Source organism: Columba livia, chromosome 22 (genome assembly GCF_036013475.1).
Source record: "Columba livia isolate bColLiv1 breed racing homer chromosome 22, bColLiv1.pat.W.v2, whole genome shotgun sequence".
Taxonomy (NCBI): Eukaryota; Metazoa; Chordata; class Aves; order Columbiformes; family Columbidae; genus Columba; species Columba livia.
Genome location: NC_088623.1, coordinates 5,399,728 through 5,415,348, shown reverse-complemented (window position 1 = coordinate 5,415,348; position 15,621 = coordinate 5,399,728). Strand labels below are relative to the sequence as shown.

Below are 15,621 nucleotides of genomic sequence, written 5' to 3'. Positions count from 1 at the left end.
TCCCCGAAGGAGTTGGGATTGCTACAAACCATGGTGCTCCAAGAATACCTCGTGAGTGCAAACCATAGTGCTCCAGGAATACCTCGTGAGTGCAAACCATAGTGCTCCAGGAATACCTCGTGAGTGCAAACCTCAGCCAAGCTCAGCCAGATGTTCTTCCCCCAGCTCTTCTTTGGGCATCTTGTTTCTTCCCTTGCAGCTGCCATGAAGTGACGTATTCAATGTTTTTTTCCATTCCCAGAACCAGATGACGAGGGAGCGTGTGGTGGCCATGAAGACGCTGTTATCCCTGGAAGAAGACAAGTGAGTAGCTCCATGGGGAGGTGCACGGTGAATGCAAGAAGGTCCCTAAGAAGAAGAAAGCCCAGCAGACAGCACAGCCCCAGGAGAGGGACAGGGGAGGCACGGCAGGATGGACAAGAGGACGAGTGTCCATGCATGGGGAAGGACAGAAGATGTCTGACCTGGCAGCACCCCAAAAACCAGTGGCTCAGACCTGCGAGGACTTCATGCTCAGACACCCCTTGGGATCCTTGACACCCAGGAGGAGCTGGGCTTTGGGGACACACTGCGGGCTTTGGGGACACACCACGGGGGTCTGTCAGCAAAGGGGGGACACATCCACATCACAGCATTTCCCAAATTGGCCCTGTCCTGCAGAGAATGACGGGGGGCTTCTCAAGGCACGGGGGCACACTAAAGCTGCCCCACACCCTGTCCCACTGCTGTCCTGGGACAGCACCCCAGGGGACAGCATCCTCCTGACCTGGTGCCACACTCCCGTGAGATGAGACCGTGTCATCATCCTCTTAGTGACAGCGAATTTTGCATTAATTAGCCCATTAAGTGCCAGGCTGATATTCTAAGCTGTCCTCCCCCACCTGGCGCTCGGCAAAGCAGGATTAGTGGGGACTAAGACTTTGGGGATGCAAGATCCCAGAAGCAGCCTGAAGTGCTTTGGGGAGAAGCCCCCCAGCTCACACCGAGCACCGGGTGGGCAGGGGGCTGCAGGATCGATGCCCAGATGGTGTCCATGATCCCAGGGATTTTCAGAGCAGGGCGATTGCTTTTGCTGGCTGAAGCCATGACAGGGTGTTTAGGGAAGGATGAAGGTAATACCGAGAGTTGGAAAGCGATCAAAACCCCGGGGCTAATAACTTGCCCTTCTTTAATACCTACTTAATATCTTCAGTGGCCACAGGCAATCGGGGTCTCAATATTATAACCAAGAGATTAAGTCAAGATTCTGGAGTCGCTCAGGAGAAGGGACCGGGGCTCTGAGAGCCACCAGCCCTGGGGTGCTGCACTGATGGCACTGTCACTGCACCTGTTCTTGTCCCCTTTTGCTGGGCTGGAGCAGCGTCCCTGCTTTGGGTCGGGTTATTTGAGACCAGGAGGCCCTTGTGACTGTGTGGGTTTTGCTCCTTGTTTCCCCAGCACGGGGTGGGGAAAGTTCCAGTGACCGCAGAAGGATATTTGGTTCTGCCATGATACCAGGAAAAGCGCAGGAGGAGGGAATGGGAGAGATGAGCTGGTTTCCCCTCTGGTGTTTTGCCTGGCAGGCACATCCCACGTGCCGAGGGATGACAATGTCCTCCAGGAGCTCAGCGAGGAGACAAAACCATCTTCTGCTCCATGCAAATCCCAACCCACACCCAGCACCGCGTGAGCTCCGATGCAAAACAAACAGGAGCATCGCGTGATCCTCCCGCCAGGTCCCCACCGTGTCCCCATCCTCAGCAGTCACCTGGGCAGGGGATGGGGATGTCACCAGGGTGTGCAAACAAGCATGAGTGGTTTCAGTTTCTCCTGCAGTAAAACTCTCACAGCTTGGTTCCTGGCCAAAAGGAAACACAGTGCTGGCGCTGCGCTCGTTGGCATCGCTGGGCAGGGCTCAGGACTGGGACTTAATGTGTTTCTCAGGCTTCATTACCCCGGGCTAAACTAGATGGAGCCCCTGCCAGGTGCCCCCGCTCCCTGGGGCTTTTCAGCAGCTGGTGGTTCTGCAGCTCTGTCAAATGTTTCCTGAAAGGTTTTGCAAAGAGGGCTGTTGATCTGCACGGGGAAGGGCTGTTTCCTTCTTACCAGGGCTCTGCTCCCCCTTTTTTTTCTAATTAGGGTTTTGAAAGGACTGAAAAGCTCAAGTCCTTCAGGAGAGGAGGTGCTGGGCAAACACAGGCTGTCAGCGGTGGCCCAGGGGGCTGCCACCCCACGCATGGCACTGACCCAGACTTATGGGTTTGTTTGCCACCATCGTTGCCTTCAGCTCATTAGATTGTCCCACCTCTTGAATGCCCCAAAATCTTGTCCCCTTCACCCCAGGCTGGGTCCAGCCCTGGCAAAGGAGATGCTCCTGCTGGTGGCACCGCACTGAGCGCCGGGAATCCCCCTGGCCCCAAACTGCCTTAATCCATGGCCTGACTTAGGGGTCTGGGCAAAGCTTAGCTGGGAACATTCCCAGCGATTAGGATTTAATCGCTTTGACATTTCACATCTTCTTAGACCTCATAGGTGAGACCCCAGCAGCTGTAAATCCCCTCGGCCCTCGAGGGACCGACAGCAAGGGCAACTCGGGAACCAGCTTTACCCACTTCTTTGTGTCAGATCAAGCTGCTTTGGATAATATATCCCCTTCCGCTGGAAAGGGAATGGCTATAAACTGTAAAAAATAGAAGCACCGCACTGTATATCTGCTGTAAAACTGCCTTTGTGCCACTTTACATCTGGCTTGGAGAGAGCAGCCCACAACAGCTGGAGCAAAGCAAACGTTATTCCATGTATAACATCTGTACACATCACCCATTAAAGAAGCCTGGCTGTCATTTAGGGATCCATTTATTTGAGTTTTAGGGTTATTTTTTTCCTGAACTGAATGCTGGGCTGACAGCAGAAGCTACAAAATTATGTTGAGCATTCACAGATATGTATAGAAAAGCAAGTAAATAAATACACATACACGAACACAAACAAACCACAAGGTTCAACACGTGCACTTGGTGAAAACTAAAATACAAACACAAGGCAATCTCTGAAATTTGGCCTGTGTGTGATTTACGGACTCTTTGCCCTCAGCCAGCTGGTTTGAAGCATTTCACACTGCTGCGGATGTCACTGGGTTTTCCTTACAAGATTTTAAATCCACAGCTCAGAAAATCATCCTGCATCCAGGTCACCAACAGGGACGGTCCCCCCATCAGTAAATCTGCATCCTTGGGTTCCAGGCACCGTGGGCCCGTCGGAGCAGCCGGTGTCAGTCGGGGCTCTCGCAGTTGTCTGTGCTGAACCGTTCTCTGTCCTGCTGAGACAGGAGAAGACATCCATCAGGTCCCCTTCCCAACCTGAGCTGGTGCTATTGGTCTCCTAGATGGGTTTAGGAGGAACTTTTCTCCAAGGAAGGGGAGAATTCTGCCAGGTTGCAGCAATGCTGTGCACTACGGGGCATCTCCTGTCTGCATGTCTGCAGGCAAAGCAAGTCCCACTCCTTGTGTGTGCATGGACCATGCTTGTGTTGGAGAAAGAAGCAGCTCAACAGCACAGGGCAAGATCCAGCACCCGGTCACGGCCCCAGTATAAACATGACTGCTACCCACCTAGGTCAGTCATCACCCTAAAATTACACCTCTTAGAATCACAGAACAGTTTGGGTTGGAGGGACCTTCCCAGCTCCCCCAGTGCCCCCCCTGCCATGAGCAGGGACATCTTCACCAGCTCAGGGTGCTCAGAGCCCCGTCCAGCCTGGCCTGGGATGTCTCCAGGGATGGTTCATCTACCACCTCTCTGGCCAACCTGGGCCAGGCTCTCACCACCCTCAGGGCCAACAATTTCTTCCTCATGCCCTCACTCGCTGCTGGAAGCTCAGCCCCACACTCAGTTCTCCTCCTTACCTGGAGAATTTTGCTGTAGGACAAGGGTGCAAACGAATCCTCCAGGTAGCGGGTGCCGAAGCCCATGATCCTGTTCACAGCCTGGCTGCAGATCCCAGCCACCTTGGCGGTGAGATGCACCGTGAAGGCAAACTGGATCTCCTGGGGGTTGGCGTCAGGTCTGCTGGCCGTCATTTCCTTGTTGACGTAGGCATCGGCCAGGTTCTTGAAGGAGCTGTAGGACATGTCTCGGAAGAACATCCGTAGCCGTGCATCTTCCTTCACCTGGTCAAGAAGCGAATACGCACATTACAAGTGAATAACTCCATGTGTCATACTTGCATTGATGCCTTCACTCTGAACGAGGATTGCAGTTGAGGGAGGACAGACAGCCACAATCACACCCAGTCGGGGAATTAAAAGATGCCATTTCCTTGATTATACGGAGCGTTTCCCCGCCCCAGGGAAATCAGTGGTGTTGGTGGTTTATAGCATCGCAGAGCTCAGCCCGAATTCCCTTGGTCCTGCCGCAGCTCTGCTCTCACCTGCTTGTCCAGCTCATCTCCGGCGCTCTGGAGCAGGGCGACGATTCTCCTGATGGCTTCATCTGCAGAGAGAGACCCCACGTCACCTCCAGCGCTTCCTCCAAGCCCTGCACCATTCAGTCCCCAGAAAAAATTCCTTCAGCAAAGTTTATCCATCTCCATCCCTCCAAACCCCATTTCAGCCTATTGCCATGTATCTTATTATCCTTTAGCCAGGAAACACATCCTCCTGCCTTCGAATTTCTCTCTTCCAAACCTGCTGCTGAAAACCTCCCCCAAAGGCTTCATATGACTCTTTGGATCACACAAACCCCTGGGGCAGGATGGAAGCGGGGTTTGAGTCCCATCCAGGCTTTGCATGGGGTAAGTCCCATGCATATATGTTTTCTATACGTGTCGGTGATGAAGCGCTCACCAGGGCGACACTCACCGACCCCGTCGGCACCGGCTGGCTGTGGCGGCTCCGCGCAGCCCCGGGCTCTGCTCCCCTGGCCCTCGCTGCCCTGCACGATCAGCCCGATCTCTTCCGACACGCGTGCGTAGTAACCGTCGGGCTGCTCCACGTCTGCTGGGGAAAACCAAAACAAAACACATATTCAGAAGTGAGGGTTATTTTCTTTTTGGCCATCAATTGAAAAGAAAAGCAGCCGCAGCAGTGACTGCATCCCACCCCTGATTAGCGCGTGTCACTGTGAATGATGGGGCTGCGCTCTCTGAACCACAACCGAGTGGCTGCGACTTGCCCTGACTCTGTAGAAGCTTTGCAGAAATGCCATTTTTTGGGCAGGGGAAGGGCTGGGGTGGAGATGGGGGTGTCCCATGGGCTCTCCCCACCATGCAACAGCAACCGGCTGTCCGCACCCTTCCCTGCGGCAAACCGAAAGAGGCTTAACATTGGCCCTAGAGTGGCTTAAAGTTTAATCTCAGCACTTGAATGCAGGTTTAAACTAAACCAGCACCATATCCCTCATTTACCAGAGGGGGAAAACCCTCTGGTGCTGGGGGTCACTTGCTGTGCTCAGGAGTCAGAGCGATGACATGAGCTCAAAGCACCAGCAGATCAACCCTTCCCTGGGGCAGCAGGTTGAGATCGGAGTCCTCAAAACCTCTCCCACAGCCCGGAAAGCAGCAGGAGGGTGACGTTTGGGGTTAGGAACCAGCACTAAGCACTATTGCTTTCCCAAAAGGTGCCCAGCGGAGGTGCTGTTGGCGCTGGGGTTGGGTTGGGGTGGTTGGGGTGGTTGGGGTGGTTGGGTGGTGGTCTCACCCGTGGCTGGCGCCTGGACCTGCCGCAGGGGGAGGCAGCTGGGCCGCTTGGCCCTGGCCCCAGCTGCCGCTTCTCCCCGCTCCTCCTCCACGTGCTTCTTGAAGGAGAAAACCCTCTTGAGGCTGGGTCTCCTCCTCGGGGCTCTGCCCAGCGGCGGGGACGTGCTCATGTCCCCTCCGGGTCTTTTAGCCCCTTCTGGTTTGGAGTCGAGAGGAGCTTTGGCATCTTTCTCCTTTACTTTTGTCCCTGTGTTTTCCTTCTGCTCCTCATGGCTCTTCTTGAAGAGGAAATTAAATAAACTTTTGAACCAGGTGCGTTGGGTTTTGCCCTGGGAAGAGTTTTTTGTGCTTTTCCTTTCAGGTTCCAGCTCCTCTTTCGGGACCTCTCCAGGAGTTTTGCTCTCATCAACCAGAGCCTCGTCCAGGTCCGGTGCTTTGGGTCGCTCCTCCTGGTCCTTCTTGGGGCTGAGTTTGGCACAGGAATACTTGCAGAAGTCACTTTTTGACCGCTGGAGCCCATGTGCCTTCTTCCCTCGGCCCCGGGGTCTCTCCCGGAGAGTTCTCTTGGTCGCCAGCGTGTTTTCACAGCAGCTCAGCGAGCGCCTGACATAGATCTCCAGCACTTTCTTGGCCCCTTGCCTGTCCAGAGAGAGGATCTTGCCCGACGGCTGCAACCCCACATCCCACCGAGGCTTCACCGCAGCCGGAGCCTGCGTGTTGCTGTGGGGGGAAACAACATTTTCAGCCTGGTTTTTGCTTTGCAAGGTCAGGTTGGGCATGGTAGAAATCACCCCTACTTTGGCTAACGCTGGAACCCAAGGGGGCTTTGGGTGTCTGCGACTGTTTATGTTCCCGGTGAATGATCAACCCCTTTTATAGCTGTTATCTGAGTGCTGCTTATGCAGACTGCACGCGCGGGGTTTTACGATGGGCTATAGACATCGCTAATTAAGGAAGTGAAACTATGGACAGGGGAGAGACAAGCCGGGCACGTCTGATGGGGAGAGCCGGGTATCAGCCAGCAGGCATCATCCAGACACCGTGATGCTGTGTCATAGAATCATAGAATAGTTTGGGTTGGAAGGGACCTTCAAAGGTCATTCAGTCCAACACCCTGTATCTACCCATTGCAATGTATCCCTGCGATGTACTCCATGCCAGGAGCACCATCGCCGTGATGAATCATACAACCCAGATTGTTTCATTTTTCCCCTTGAAGTATTTATTGGCTGCTAAAAAAGGCAAGGCATTTCTAGCCCTTGGAGAAGCCAAGGGCAACATGGGCTCTTGTTAATACCCTCAGTCGCCACAATATTGGCCGAGCACCCTGCAGCGATGCAGCCCCTCCAGGAGTTGCCACAAGCTCAGACCCCCTGGTCCTTTCCTGGTGCCCCTTTCCTCCACATGTAGAAGCAAAATAAAACAGGAGATGTTACTACTGAAAAAGCAAAGTGCCGTGCCTGTGCTTTTTGTGCTGGTTCTGCTTCCAAAACCAGTTTCACCCCTCAGAAAACCAGACCCGAACCAAACTTCCTCCACCACTGAACAGCACCCAGGAAGCCAACACCGAAATCTCAGCTGTACAAACCACCCCGGAGCCACCACAAACTGGCTGTTTTTTGGATAAAAAGGCAACTTTCCTTCACCCAAGCCAACACAAAATCCACCCAACCACCAAATAATGAATCGTTCTACCAAATGTAATCACAGCACAGCAACAACCCCCATCCTGCTTCAACTGATCCCTGTACATTGGGCAAATAATTATCTGATTGCTCTTTTGGTATTTACCTTTCCATCAGTATTTCTGCCCTTCTGGATAGGTCAAGACAACCTCCTCGGCCACGGGCACTAAGGACTATGAGACTCTCCTGGAGGTGCTGTTTTTATACCCGGGGCTGAGTTAATCCCTATTTTTAGCAGCCATTCAGGTAGGAGCGCGCCCAGCGCTTCCGCCTGGGATCCCCGCTATCGCCTCCCTCGTGGCGGAAAACCAGTGGGCGTGAGTTTCGCTGGAGGAGAAAACTATTTCCTTATGACAAGCAGCAGAAAAAAACAACATAAAAATCACCTGTTACCTGGTGTAGGCGCTGCCCTGTGATACCAGTTATCTAAGGCAGCTGTTTGCCCTTCGGCTTGGTTTTTGTTTGGGTTTTTTGTCTGGTTGGGTTTTTAATGGTTGTGATGGCACGCATGGGCTCCTCTGGGTTGTTTTTGTAAGGAGAGGTTGTGACTTTCTCAGAAAAACGGGGTTTCAATGCAGCAAGCAAATCACCCTGATCACGTCCCAGGAGCTTCCAGGAAAGTGGATGTTGCGGCTGTTTTGGGACCCCAGATGCTCTGGGACACGGGGCTATCGGGGTGTCACCCAACCCCGAGCATGGCTGGGCTGCGATGTCTCCAAAACCCACCCTGGGTGCTTCAGACAGCCCTTGCACACCCCTAAAACACAAAACAGGACCAGCGCTATGACTTGGATCCTTCACACCCACATGGCCCACGGGCAGAGCGTCTCCCGGGGTCAAAAACCTCGACATCTACAATCCGCCCCTGGGCCAAACAAATCTTCAGCCTTTCTTCTGCCACCAGGCACCCATTTGGCCCCACAGGTGTCCCCATCCTGCCCTGGGCTTCCTGCACCTTCCCACCAGCTTCTGCCCACCATCCTCATGGCTATTTTGCCATCTGATGGCAATATTTCACATTGCACCTTGCAGGGACGGGGCTGCATGCGGATGCATTTACACAGACTTTGGAAAACCCCTTGGCAAGATTTCCACCTGAGCAGGGCTGCATTTTCTCCAGTGTTCAGCTGCAATTATGTGCTGCTCAGGTCCCTCCTAGATAAAAACAGTCTTTTCCTGACAACGGGTTCAGCTGGTAGTTCAAACAGTCCAGGATTATTTTCTGTTTCTATGAACTTTTTGTGCCATCATTTTCAACAATTAGGAGAGATCCAGTCCACTTTTCTCTGTTTCTCCTGAGCCTACAGCGATGAATCAGTCTGGTATTGATTAGGAATCACCTGGCTTTGTTTTTCAGCATCCACATCTTCTGATAAATAATTAAACCACCCATCGGGAGCTCCCCGCTGCTAATGAGCATCTGACCACGTCCTTTCATAAGCAGGTCGATTCCAGTGGGCGAGGAGTTTCACAATCAATTTTGTTTGGTTTTCTCTCTGCAACATCCATATAACAAAACCCCCACATCTGCCCTGGCCATGGGGCGTAGTTTGGCCATCTCCAGTTTGGAGCCCTTGCACCACCCCTGTTCATGGGGGATTTTCATGATCGCACTGGGAAGCAGCATTGACTTACGGCTTCTTTTGGGCTTTTCCTCTTTGTAGGAGCATTTCTAGACACAGCCTGAAGATGGGATACCCCAAGTGACCCAAATCTTGACCCAAGTTGTGACTTTGGGCCATGGCAAACGTCACGACGGCTGCGTGCTCTCCCTCCCACACACCCACACCAAACACCCCGGCACACGCAGCGGTTACTTGGCTGTTTACCGAAAGGGATGGGTCCTTGTTCCGGGAAAGCAGCAGATATTCAGCTCGCTCACCTCTATTTACCGCAGGGAAAGAGACACATTGCCCAGGAAGGACACGAAGGCTTCCTGAGAGCATGGAAGGAGCTCGTCATTGCAGCCCCTCCTTGCAAATGTGCTCCCCAATTTTCACCCTCCAAGATCCGCGGCACGAGGAGGGTTGAGGGCATTTGGCAGCTTCCCAAGCAGGAGAGGAAATCCCCGTCCGAGCCCAGCAGGATCCTTACTCATCGCTGGAAGAAACAGAGGGCATCTGGCACGCTCCCTGCGGGCACGGAGCAAATGGGGGTCACCGACGGGCACCTGCTCCGACAACACAAACCACATAGGCTGGAGAAGCGATGGGCTGCTCAGAGGCCACCAGAGCGCTTCCCATGGCAAGAAAGCAGGTGGGATGTTGTGTTCGGAGAAGGTCAGGAAAAACGCCCCCACGGGTGTGTATCCTGGGCCAGGATGGGACAGTCGCCAAGGAAGGAGCTCTGTGTTCCCACCGAAGCTCTTCCTCAGGGCTGGGCAGGACTTAGTGACTCTATTCACCCCAAGAAAGATCTGGTTTTAGCCTTCTCTGGGGCAAAAAGCAGCCTTTGTAGAAGGAAGGGTGAGGTCTGGATGCTTCACGATTCCACCCCAGCGTGGTGCACCCCCAGGCTGCAGCTTGGCTGGGCGCTGGGTGACCTCCAGCCCTCGCCTAGCAGAGATTTTGGTCTCCTTTCCTAGCTAGGACCCCCCAAATGCTGTGACACAGTGAGGCTGTGCTCATTTACCCCACCAGAGCTTCTCATTTACTTCTCCTCCGCCACTTGATTTGTTGAGCATTTGCATTTTGAAGAGGAGCTGGTGATGTTTCTGGAAGTGAAACTTCTCAGCCCGCGTTTCCGGAGGTGTCGTACTGTTGATGTTCTGCCAACCAGCTGCCGGGTGTCCCACCACCATCTCTTGGCGGCTGCAGCCCACCCGCATCTCCACTTCGTGGGTGCAAAAGAGTTTTGGAGGAGCAACACCAGTTATAGAGAGAGGGGCTGTGGGTTCAGGTTGGCAACAACCAATTTTGATTGAAACCTCAGTCACAAAACCTCTACCGAAGTTTTTCACAAGTCTGACAGTTCCTGGACCCATTCACAATATTTTTACCCCAAAAGCAGTGCTGATGCAGCTCTGAGACAGCAACTTGGGCTTGGGCAAGGGTCTAGGGCAAAGACCTGAGGCAGGGGAATTTCTGCAGTGGTGCGAAGGTTGGGGTTAACTCACCTTTTCTTATCAGCTGTGAAACACGATGCTGCTTCACTACCTGGATCTGTGCATGTCCACGTAGCTACAAATCACTGTGTTTGTTCTGCATCCACCCACCTGCTGAGCTGCTGGGACTGGCGTGTTCTGGTTTAGGGGTTGTGAGCTTGGGAACAAGATCTGGGTCCCCACAGGAACTGGTTTTAAATGAGGAAAGCTTGGATTTCCCCGTTTCAGACCTTCAGCCACAAGACGTGGGATTTTTAACCATACACAGCCACGGGATTTTATTTATTTAATGAAATAGTGGATATTTTCATATTTAAAAAACCACACACGCATTGTTCCTTCCAGGTCACTCACAGTGCCTGGACTTGCCGGGATTCCTGCTTTGAATTCCAAGCAAATAATCCTGTCTCTGACAATGAGTATGCTCGTGTTCATTACCGGCTGTGTTTCTTTCCACATTATTTAGCCAGCTAATCACAAAAAGCATTACATTGCAGGGAAGGAGTTAAGACCCAGCTTAGGGCAACCTGGAGCTCAGGCCAGGCCTGATCCAGGTAGATATTTCATCTGTTCACATCCTTAATCACAGGAGCAACCCCACAGGATACAAGGTTAAAACATACAGGGTATCTACGCTCTAGGTCCGTCTGGAATGGGGCAAATGGCTCAGATTCAGACCAACACGTTCAGGCTCAGGACCGCTGCTCTCTGCAAACACTTCGGCAGGTGTTTGACCAGGAGCACGTGCTCCGGGGTCCCTGCTCCGCACATCTTGCTGTGACAAAAGTGACATCTTTACCAGCAAGTGCAAACCATGAAGGCAAGCACCAAAATGTACAGAGCAAAACCATCACATTCCCTTGCGGAGGAGAGAAGAGAAGCGAGCAGAAGACCCGCTCACACGATCGCTTTCAGAGCTGGGGGACGATTTCTGGGTGTGTTTTGCTAATGAGGCCCCAGAGATTTCACAGCTTTGGCTCAGGACAGGATTTGAAATCCAGGACCAGCTTTGTGCCGTCCGTCCAGGAGATGCAAGGGATGCCAGCACTTCCCAGCGGAGCACAAATCTGTCTGTGATGTGCTGAAAACACCGCCTTCCAAGGTTTCCTATGGTGAAACGTCCACCGGGTCTTCTTTCAAATCCTCATGGTCCTCGTTCTCCAGCTGCTCTAGTTTGCTGGATTTCTCATGGATGATCTCCCCAGGAGTCTTCAAAAACCTGCAATACATTGTTTAATGGCTTTAAGTGTCCAAACGCAGCCCCACACAGGCTGTAAATGCTGGAGCCCTTGCCCTCAGCAGCTGAGCGCCACAGGACTCATCAGCCCAGCACTAGCATCAGTCCAAACTGGTCCCAGGGAAGCAGCCAGCACTGAAAACAGGAGGCTCCCAACTTATTTCCACCCCTTCTTCTGTCCAGAGGTAAACTTCAGACCCGGTGTCACTGGGGAACAGAAGGGACCTGGGACCAGCCCCCGATCTCCCTTACAGCACCAGAAAGCCACAGGACAGACCACATTCCCATACATTAACTGAACATACAGCAAAGATGCTGCAACTTCAGCTCAGCCTGGACTATCAAGGACTCAGTGAGACGGAGCAGCTGCCAGCATCTGGACCTCACCACCTTCCCGTGCCCCATCCGTGCTGTTTTCCGATCTGCTTCATCTCACCTGAACAACAGCTTCTGCCCCGGCTCCTTTTTGATAATGTTGAGTTTATAGTAATGTCTGAGTGCTCGTGACATCTTCTCATATGTCATGTTCATTCGGTTCTGGAAGAAGAAAAGAATTGGGGGGGGCGGGGGCTGGAGTAAAAGCAAGTGCCAACAGCTGGTTTGGGTCTGTCTGCGGCCGGGCCACACGTGGGACATTTGCTGTGGTTCTTGTGCATTGTAGGAACAATAAATTTGTTCCCAACTGCTTTTACCTTGTGATTCCCCCAGAGCTGGGCAAGCCCGTTTGGGTTAATGACCCGGAAGACTTTGGCTTCCTTGTCTTCCCACTTGATGTAGGGCTCGTAGCGGCTGTCAGAGAGGAGCTGGTACACGTAATCCCACAGCAACCTGCAGTCTGAGCGTTGGGGGAGAATAGAGAGTCACAGAGCTCCCACTAAGGCACCCGCGCTCCAGGGAGGATCAGTCAGCAACAGGACTGCATGTGTTAGCAACGCTAATAAATGTAAGAAGAGCCCAGAGCTCACGTACACCACTTCTGTTGTTAGATCTCAAAATCCTTGAGGGAACTACAATTTTTCAGGTGTGGAAACTGAGGCAGAGAAGCAGACACTGATATGGGGAATAAATAGAAGGGAAACAGATGGGCAGACAGGACAAGGCACAACCTCATTTCCCCAGGGAACCAAGTTATAAATTCCTATTTACCTGCAATTTTCCCATCCACTGGGGCTGCAGGAACGGAGCAGACGGCACCTGTGCTGCAGCCGCCCTCCGAGCTGTGATGGGAGAGGTTCAGTGGCTCCGCGCGGCTGTGGGACACGGGCTGTTCTGCACAACCCAGGCAGGAGGAAAGAGAAACTGAGGCAGCTTCAGCACTACAGTCTGTTCCTGAAATAAAAAAACCCCTATGGTGCAGTATGGCAGGTTCCAGACCTTCCGAAGCCCTGAAGCAGGTGAGGAGGGACAGCCCAGGCTGGTTGTCAGCACAGTGCCAGCCCAACCATAGGAGGCAAGTGCTGAACTGACTGAGCGTCACCCCCAGATGTGTGCAACAGGACAGCCTGACGGACAGCTGCCGTTGTCCATCGTACCTTCCTTGGGGCTCCTGGCTTCTCCAAACGGTGAGCTGAGCAAAGGGCTGCACACCAGAGCTCTTCTTTGAGTCTTAATGTACTGGAGGATTTCATATAACACATCACCTGCCGAGAAGGGATGATTTTGTGTTATAGTAGAGACTCAGTTCAGGTTTTTGCTTAGATTTCTGAGCTGCAGAGTAAGAGGTTATTCCCCATCCCAAGGCATTTGCAGTCCAGATGGACTAAAGGAGGAGGCTTGTCCTTGTCTCCAGCACCCAAGTGACCAGGCAGAGCTCAAGCCTGATCTGTTGGGACCCATCCAGTCCCACTCAACAGAGCAGAGCTTCACTTGGATGATCCCCAGAAACCCCCTCGCACTGGGTCTAACCTGAGCTCGGAGCTCGGTATCTGAAGTCATCCTTGGTGAGGATACACAGAGCTTTGCCGTTCATTTCAAACCTGCTTTTGTCCGTCTGTGGAAGCGAATACTCCTTCTCAGCCCACCGGAGCCAGTGGATCACGTCGTCCTTGCTCCACAGGGAGGGCTGGATTCCTGCAACCAGGGGCAGCCTCTGAAACCACCCAGCCTCCAACTCCACGACTGCTGAGGGGCAGAGCGGGATGCTGCTCTGCTCCACCACCAAACTTCCCCTCTGTATTAAGCACTCACAGGTCAGAAATGCCCCAAAGTGAGAAAATGAACCCTGATGACTGGTCCATCTTGTCCCCCTAATCTAGACAGCAGGGAATGATCCCTCAGTGGGTCAACATGTCTGTACACACCATGTCCCACGCTGTGGAGACTCAATTTTTTATAAATACATTGATTTGCTCAATATCTACTCACTCAGCCTGCCTGGAAGCCTGAAGATCTCCCCCTCGCCGGTGGGTGCGCATTGGATCTGGGACAGGGCGGGTAACGAAGCTGCGACAACGGGGCTGGAAGAGCCGTCTGCCGCTTTACCCTGGGGAAATGAGATCAGCCGTGTCGGGGGCAAAAATGCCCAGCTTTGGTGTTGCCTTCGCTTTGGAGACACCTCCATCATGGTAAATGCTGCTCATGGAGCTTCTAACTGGTTCCGTGTGCCATCTGCAGCTCTTCCACACTAGTTCTAGATCCTTTACCAGCACCGAGATGAATCTCTGCAAGTAGCTGCATAACTTTATGTGAGGAAAATGGAGAAACTCCAGTATAAACTCTGGACAGGCTTGACAGCAACACAAACTCTTTCGGATTCATTCTAAGCAATAAGCTTCGGGAAAAATAAAAGTGAAAGAAATTAGCAGTGTATTTTGCCTAGAACTCATCTAAAAGGTGTTTTAGTTTTCTCCCATTGGTGCGATTCTCTTACAACAAGATTGACAGTAAAACCAGACCAAATGTGTGATGTTTTTCTTGCTCCTAAAGATTTCTAGGGCATAAGAGATGCATTCTTAATTTTTATTACTTTGTACTGGTTTATGTGCTTGCTTTTTTGTCCTGTTTAGCTGCTTTCACACATATCTGAGAAGGCATTTCCTTGCTTCAAGAGGAAATATTGTCCTTGGAGGGGTTTGAGTGGGAAAGTGAGAAGAGGGGGGTGAAAATGAACCCCCAGATGTGTGAGAGCAGCTTTTGGCTCAGTACCAAAAGGGAAGGATGGAGCCCCCCAGCTGCTCGGGGCTCCGTGAGGCGGTTTGGATAGGGGGGTCACCCTCCCCCGGGGGCATCAACTGCCAGCCCCTAATTGAGGAGGGGGCCGGTTCTTACCTGCATCCCCGGTGCCGCTGGGTGGCCGCTCCCGCCGCTCGGCGCTGTCCCGGTGCCCGGCACGGGCGGGTCCCGTCCCTACGGCCGCGGCGGCGCGATCCTTCCGGGAAACGAAACCGAAACGAGCCCCGGGAGACTGGAGAGCGGCGGGGGGCAGCGCCCGGGGCTCTGTGCTTCCCACCCGCCCCGCTCCCGGTGCCGTGATCCCGCGTGTCCCCCTGCACGGCCGCCGCTGCCGGCACCAGGACAGCACCGGGAAACACCGTTCTCCCAGGGGTCCCATCCTGCCGCGGGCTGGAGCACGGTCCCGGGGGGGAAACGCTGCTGGGGGAGGGAGGAATCACGGGGCGCACGGGGCACAGCTCCAATATCTGGGTTTATGTCTTTTTCTCAACCAGGGGCTGCTGGAATGGGACAGCGCCGCTGAAACCGGGGTGAGCGCGGGGAGGGAGAGCCCAGAGACACGGGGGAGGATGGACACCGGTCCGGGACGACGGACACCGGTCCGTGAGCACCGGGAGCTGCGCTACGGCGCATGCGCACCGGAGGACACGCACCTGTAGCTGCGCTCCGCTGCGCTCCGCTACGCACCGCTATGCCCCGCCCCTCCCGCTCGCTCGGTCCCCATTGGTCAGTCGGCTTGCGCGCGGGACCA

At 53.4% G+C, this 15,621-nt stretch overlaps 2 protein-coding genes across 5 annotated transcripts; both read right to left on the bottom strand.

Annotated features, from left to right (window-relative positions):
* Window positions 1–2,817: 2,817 nt before the first annotated feature.
* On the bottom strand, window positions 2,818–8,134 carry LOC110364627 (apoptosis facilitator Bcl-2-like protein 14). Of its 4 annotated transcripts, none has more exons than XM_065038838.1 (6): window positions 7,466–8,134; window positions 5,676–6,394; window positions 4,839–4,976; window positions 4,409–4,470; window positions 3,885–4,148; window positions 2,818–3,298 (listed from the first exon to the last, which is right to left on the bottom strand). In XM_065038838.1, exons 1-6 carry the CDS (start codon window positions 7,471–7,473, stop codon window positions 3,251–3,253), a joined length of 1,239 nt encoding a protein of 412 aa, XP_064894910.1. In that variant the 5' UTR covers window positions 7,474–8,134; the 3' UTR covers window positions 2,818–3,250. The 4 variants fall into 4 exon arrangements, with proteins under 4 accessions (XP_064894910.1, XP_064894912.1, XP_064894911.1 ...); XM_065038840.1 differs by having other exon boundaries at window positions 4,839–4,973; window positions 7,466–8,133; XM_065038839.1 differs by having other exon boundaries at window positions 2,818–3,295; window positions 7,466–8,132.
* Window positions 8,135–10,081: 1,947 nt separating this feature from the next.
* On the bottom strand, window positions 10,082–15,620 carry ETV7 (ETS variant transcription factor 7). Its single transcript, XM_065038843.1, is given in 9 exon segments — window positions 10,082–11,681; window positions 12,136–12,236; window positions 12,392–12,534; window positions 12,846–13,028; window positions 13,232–13,339; window positions 13,605–13,769; window positions 14,064–14,213; window positions 14,216–14,469; window positions 14,967–15,620. Coding segments are annotated over 8 exon segments (1,203 nt in total). The 5' UTR covers window positions 14,457–14,469; window positions 14,967–15,620; the 3' UTR covers window positions 10,082–11,569.
* Window position 15,621: the final 1 nt, after the last annotated feature.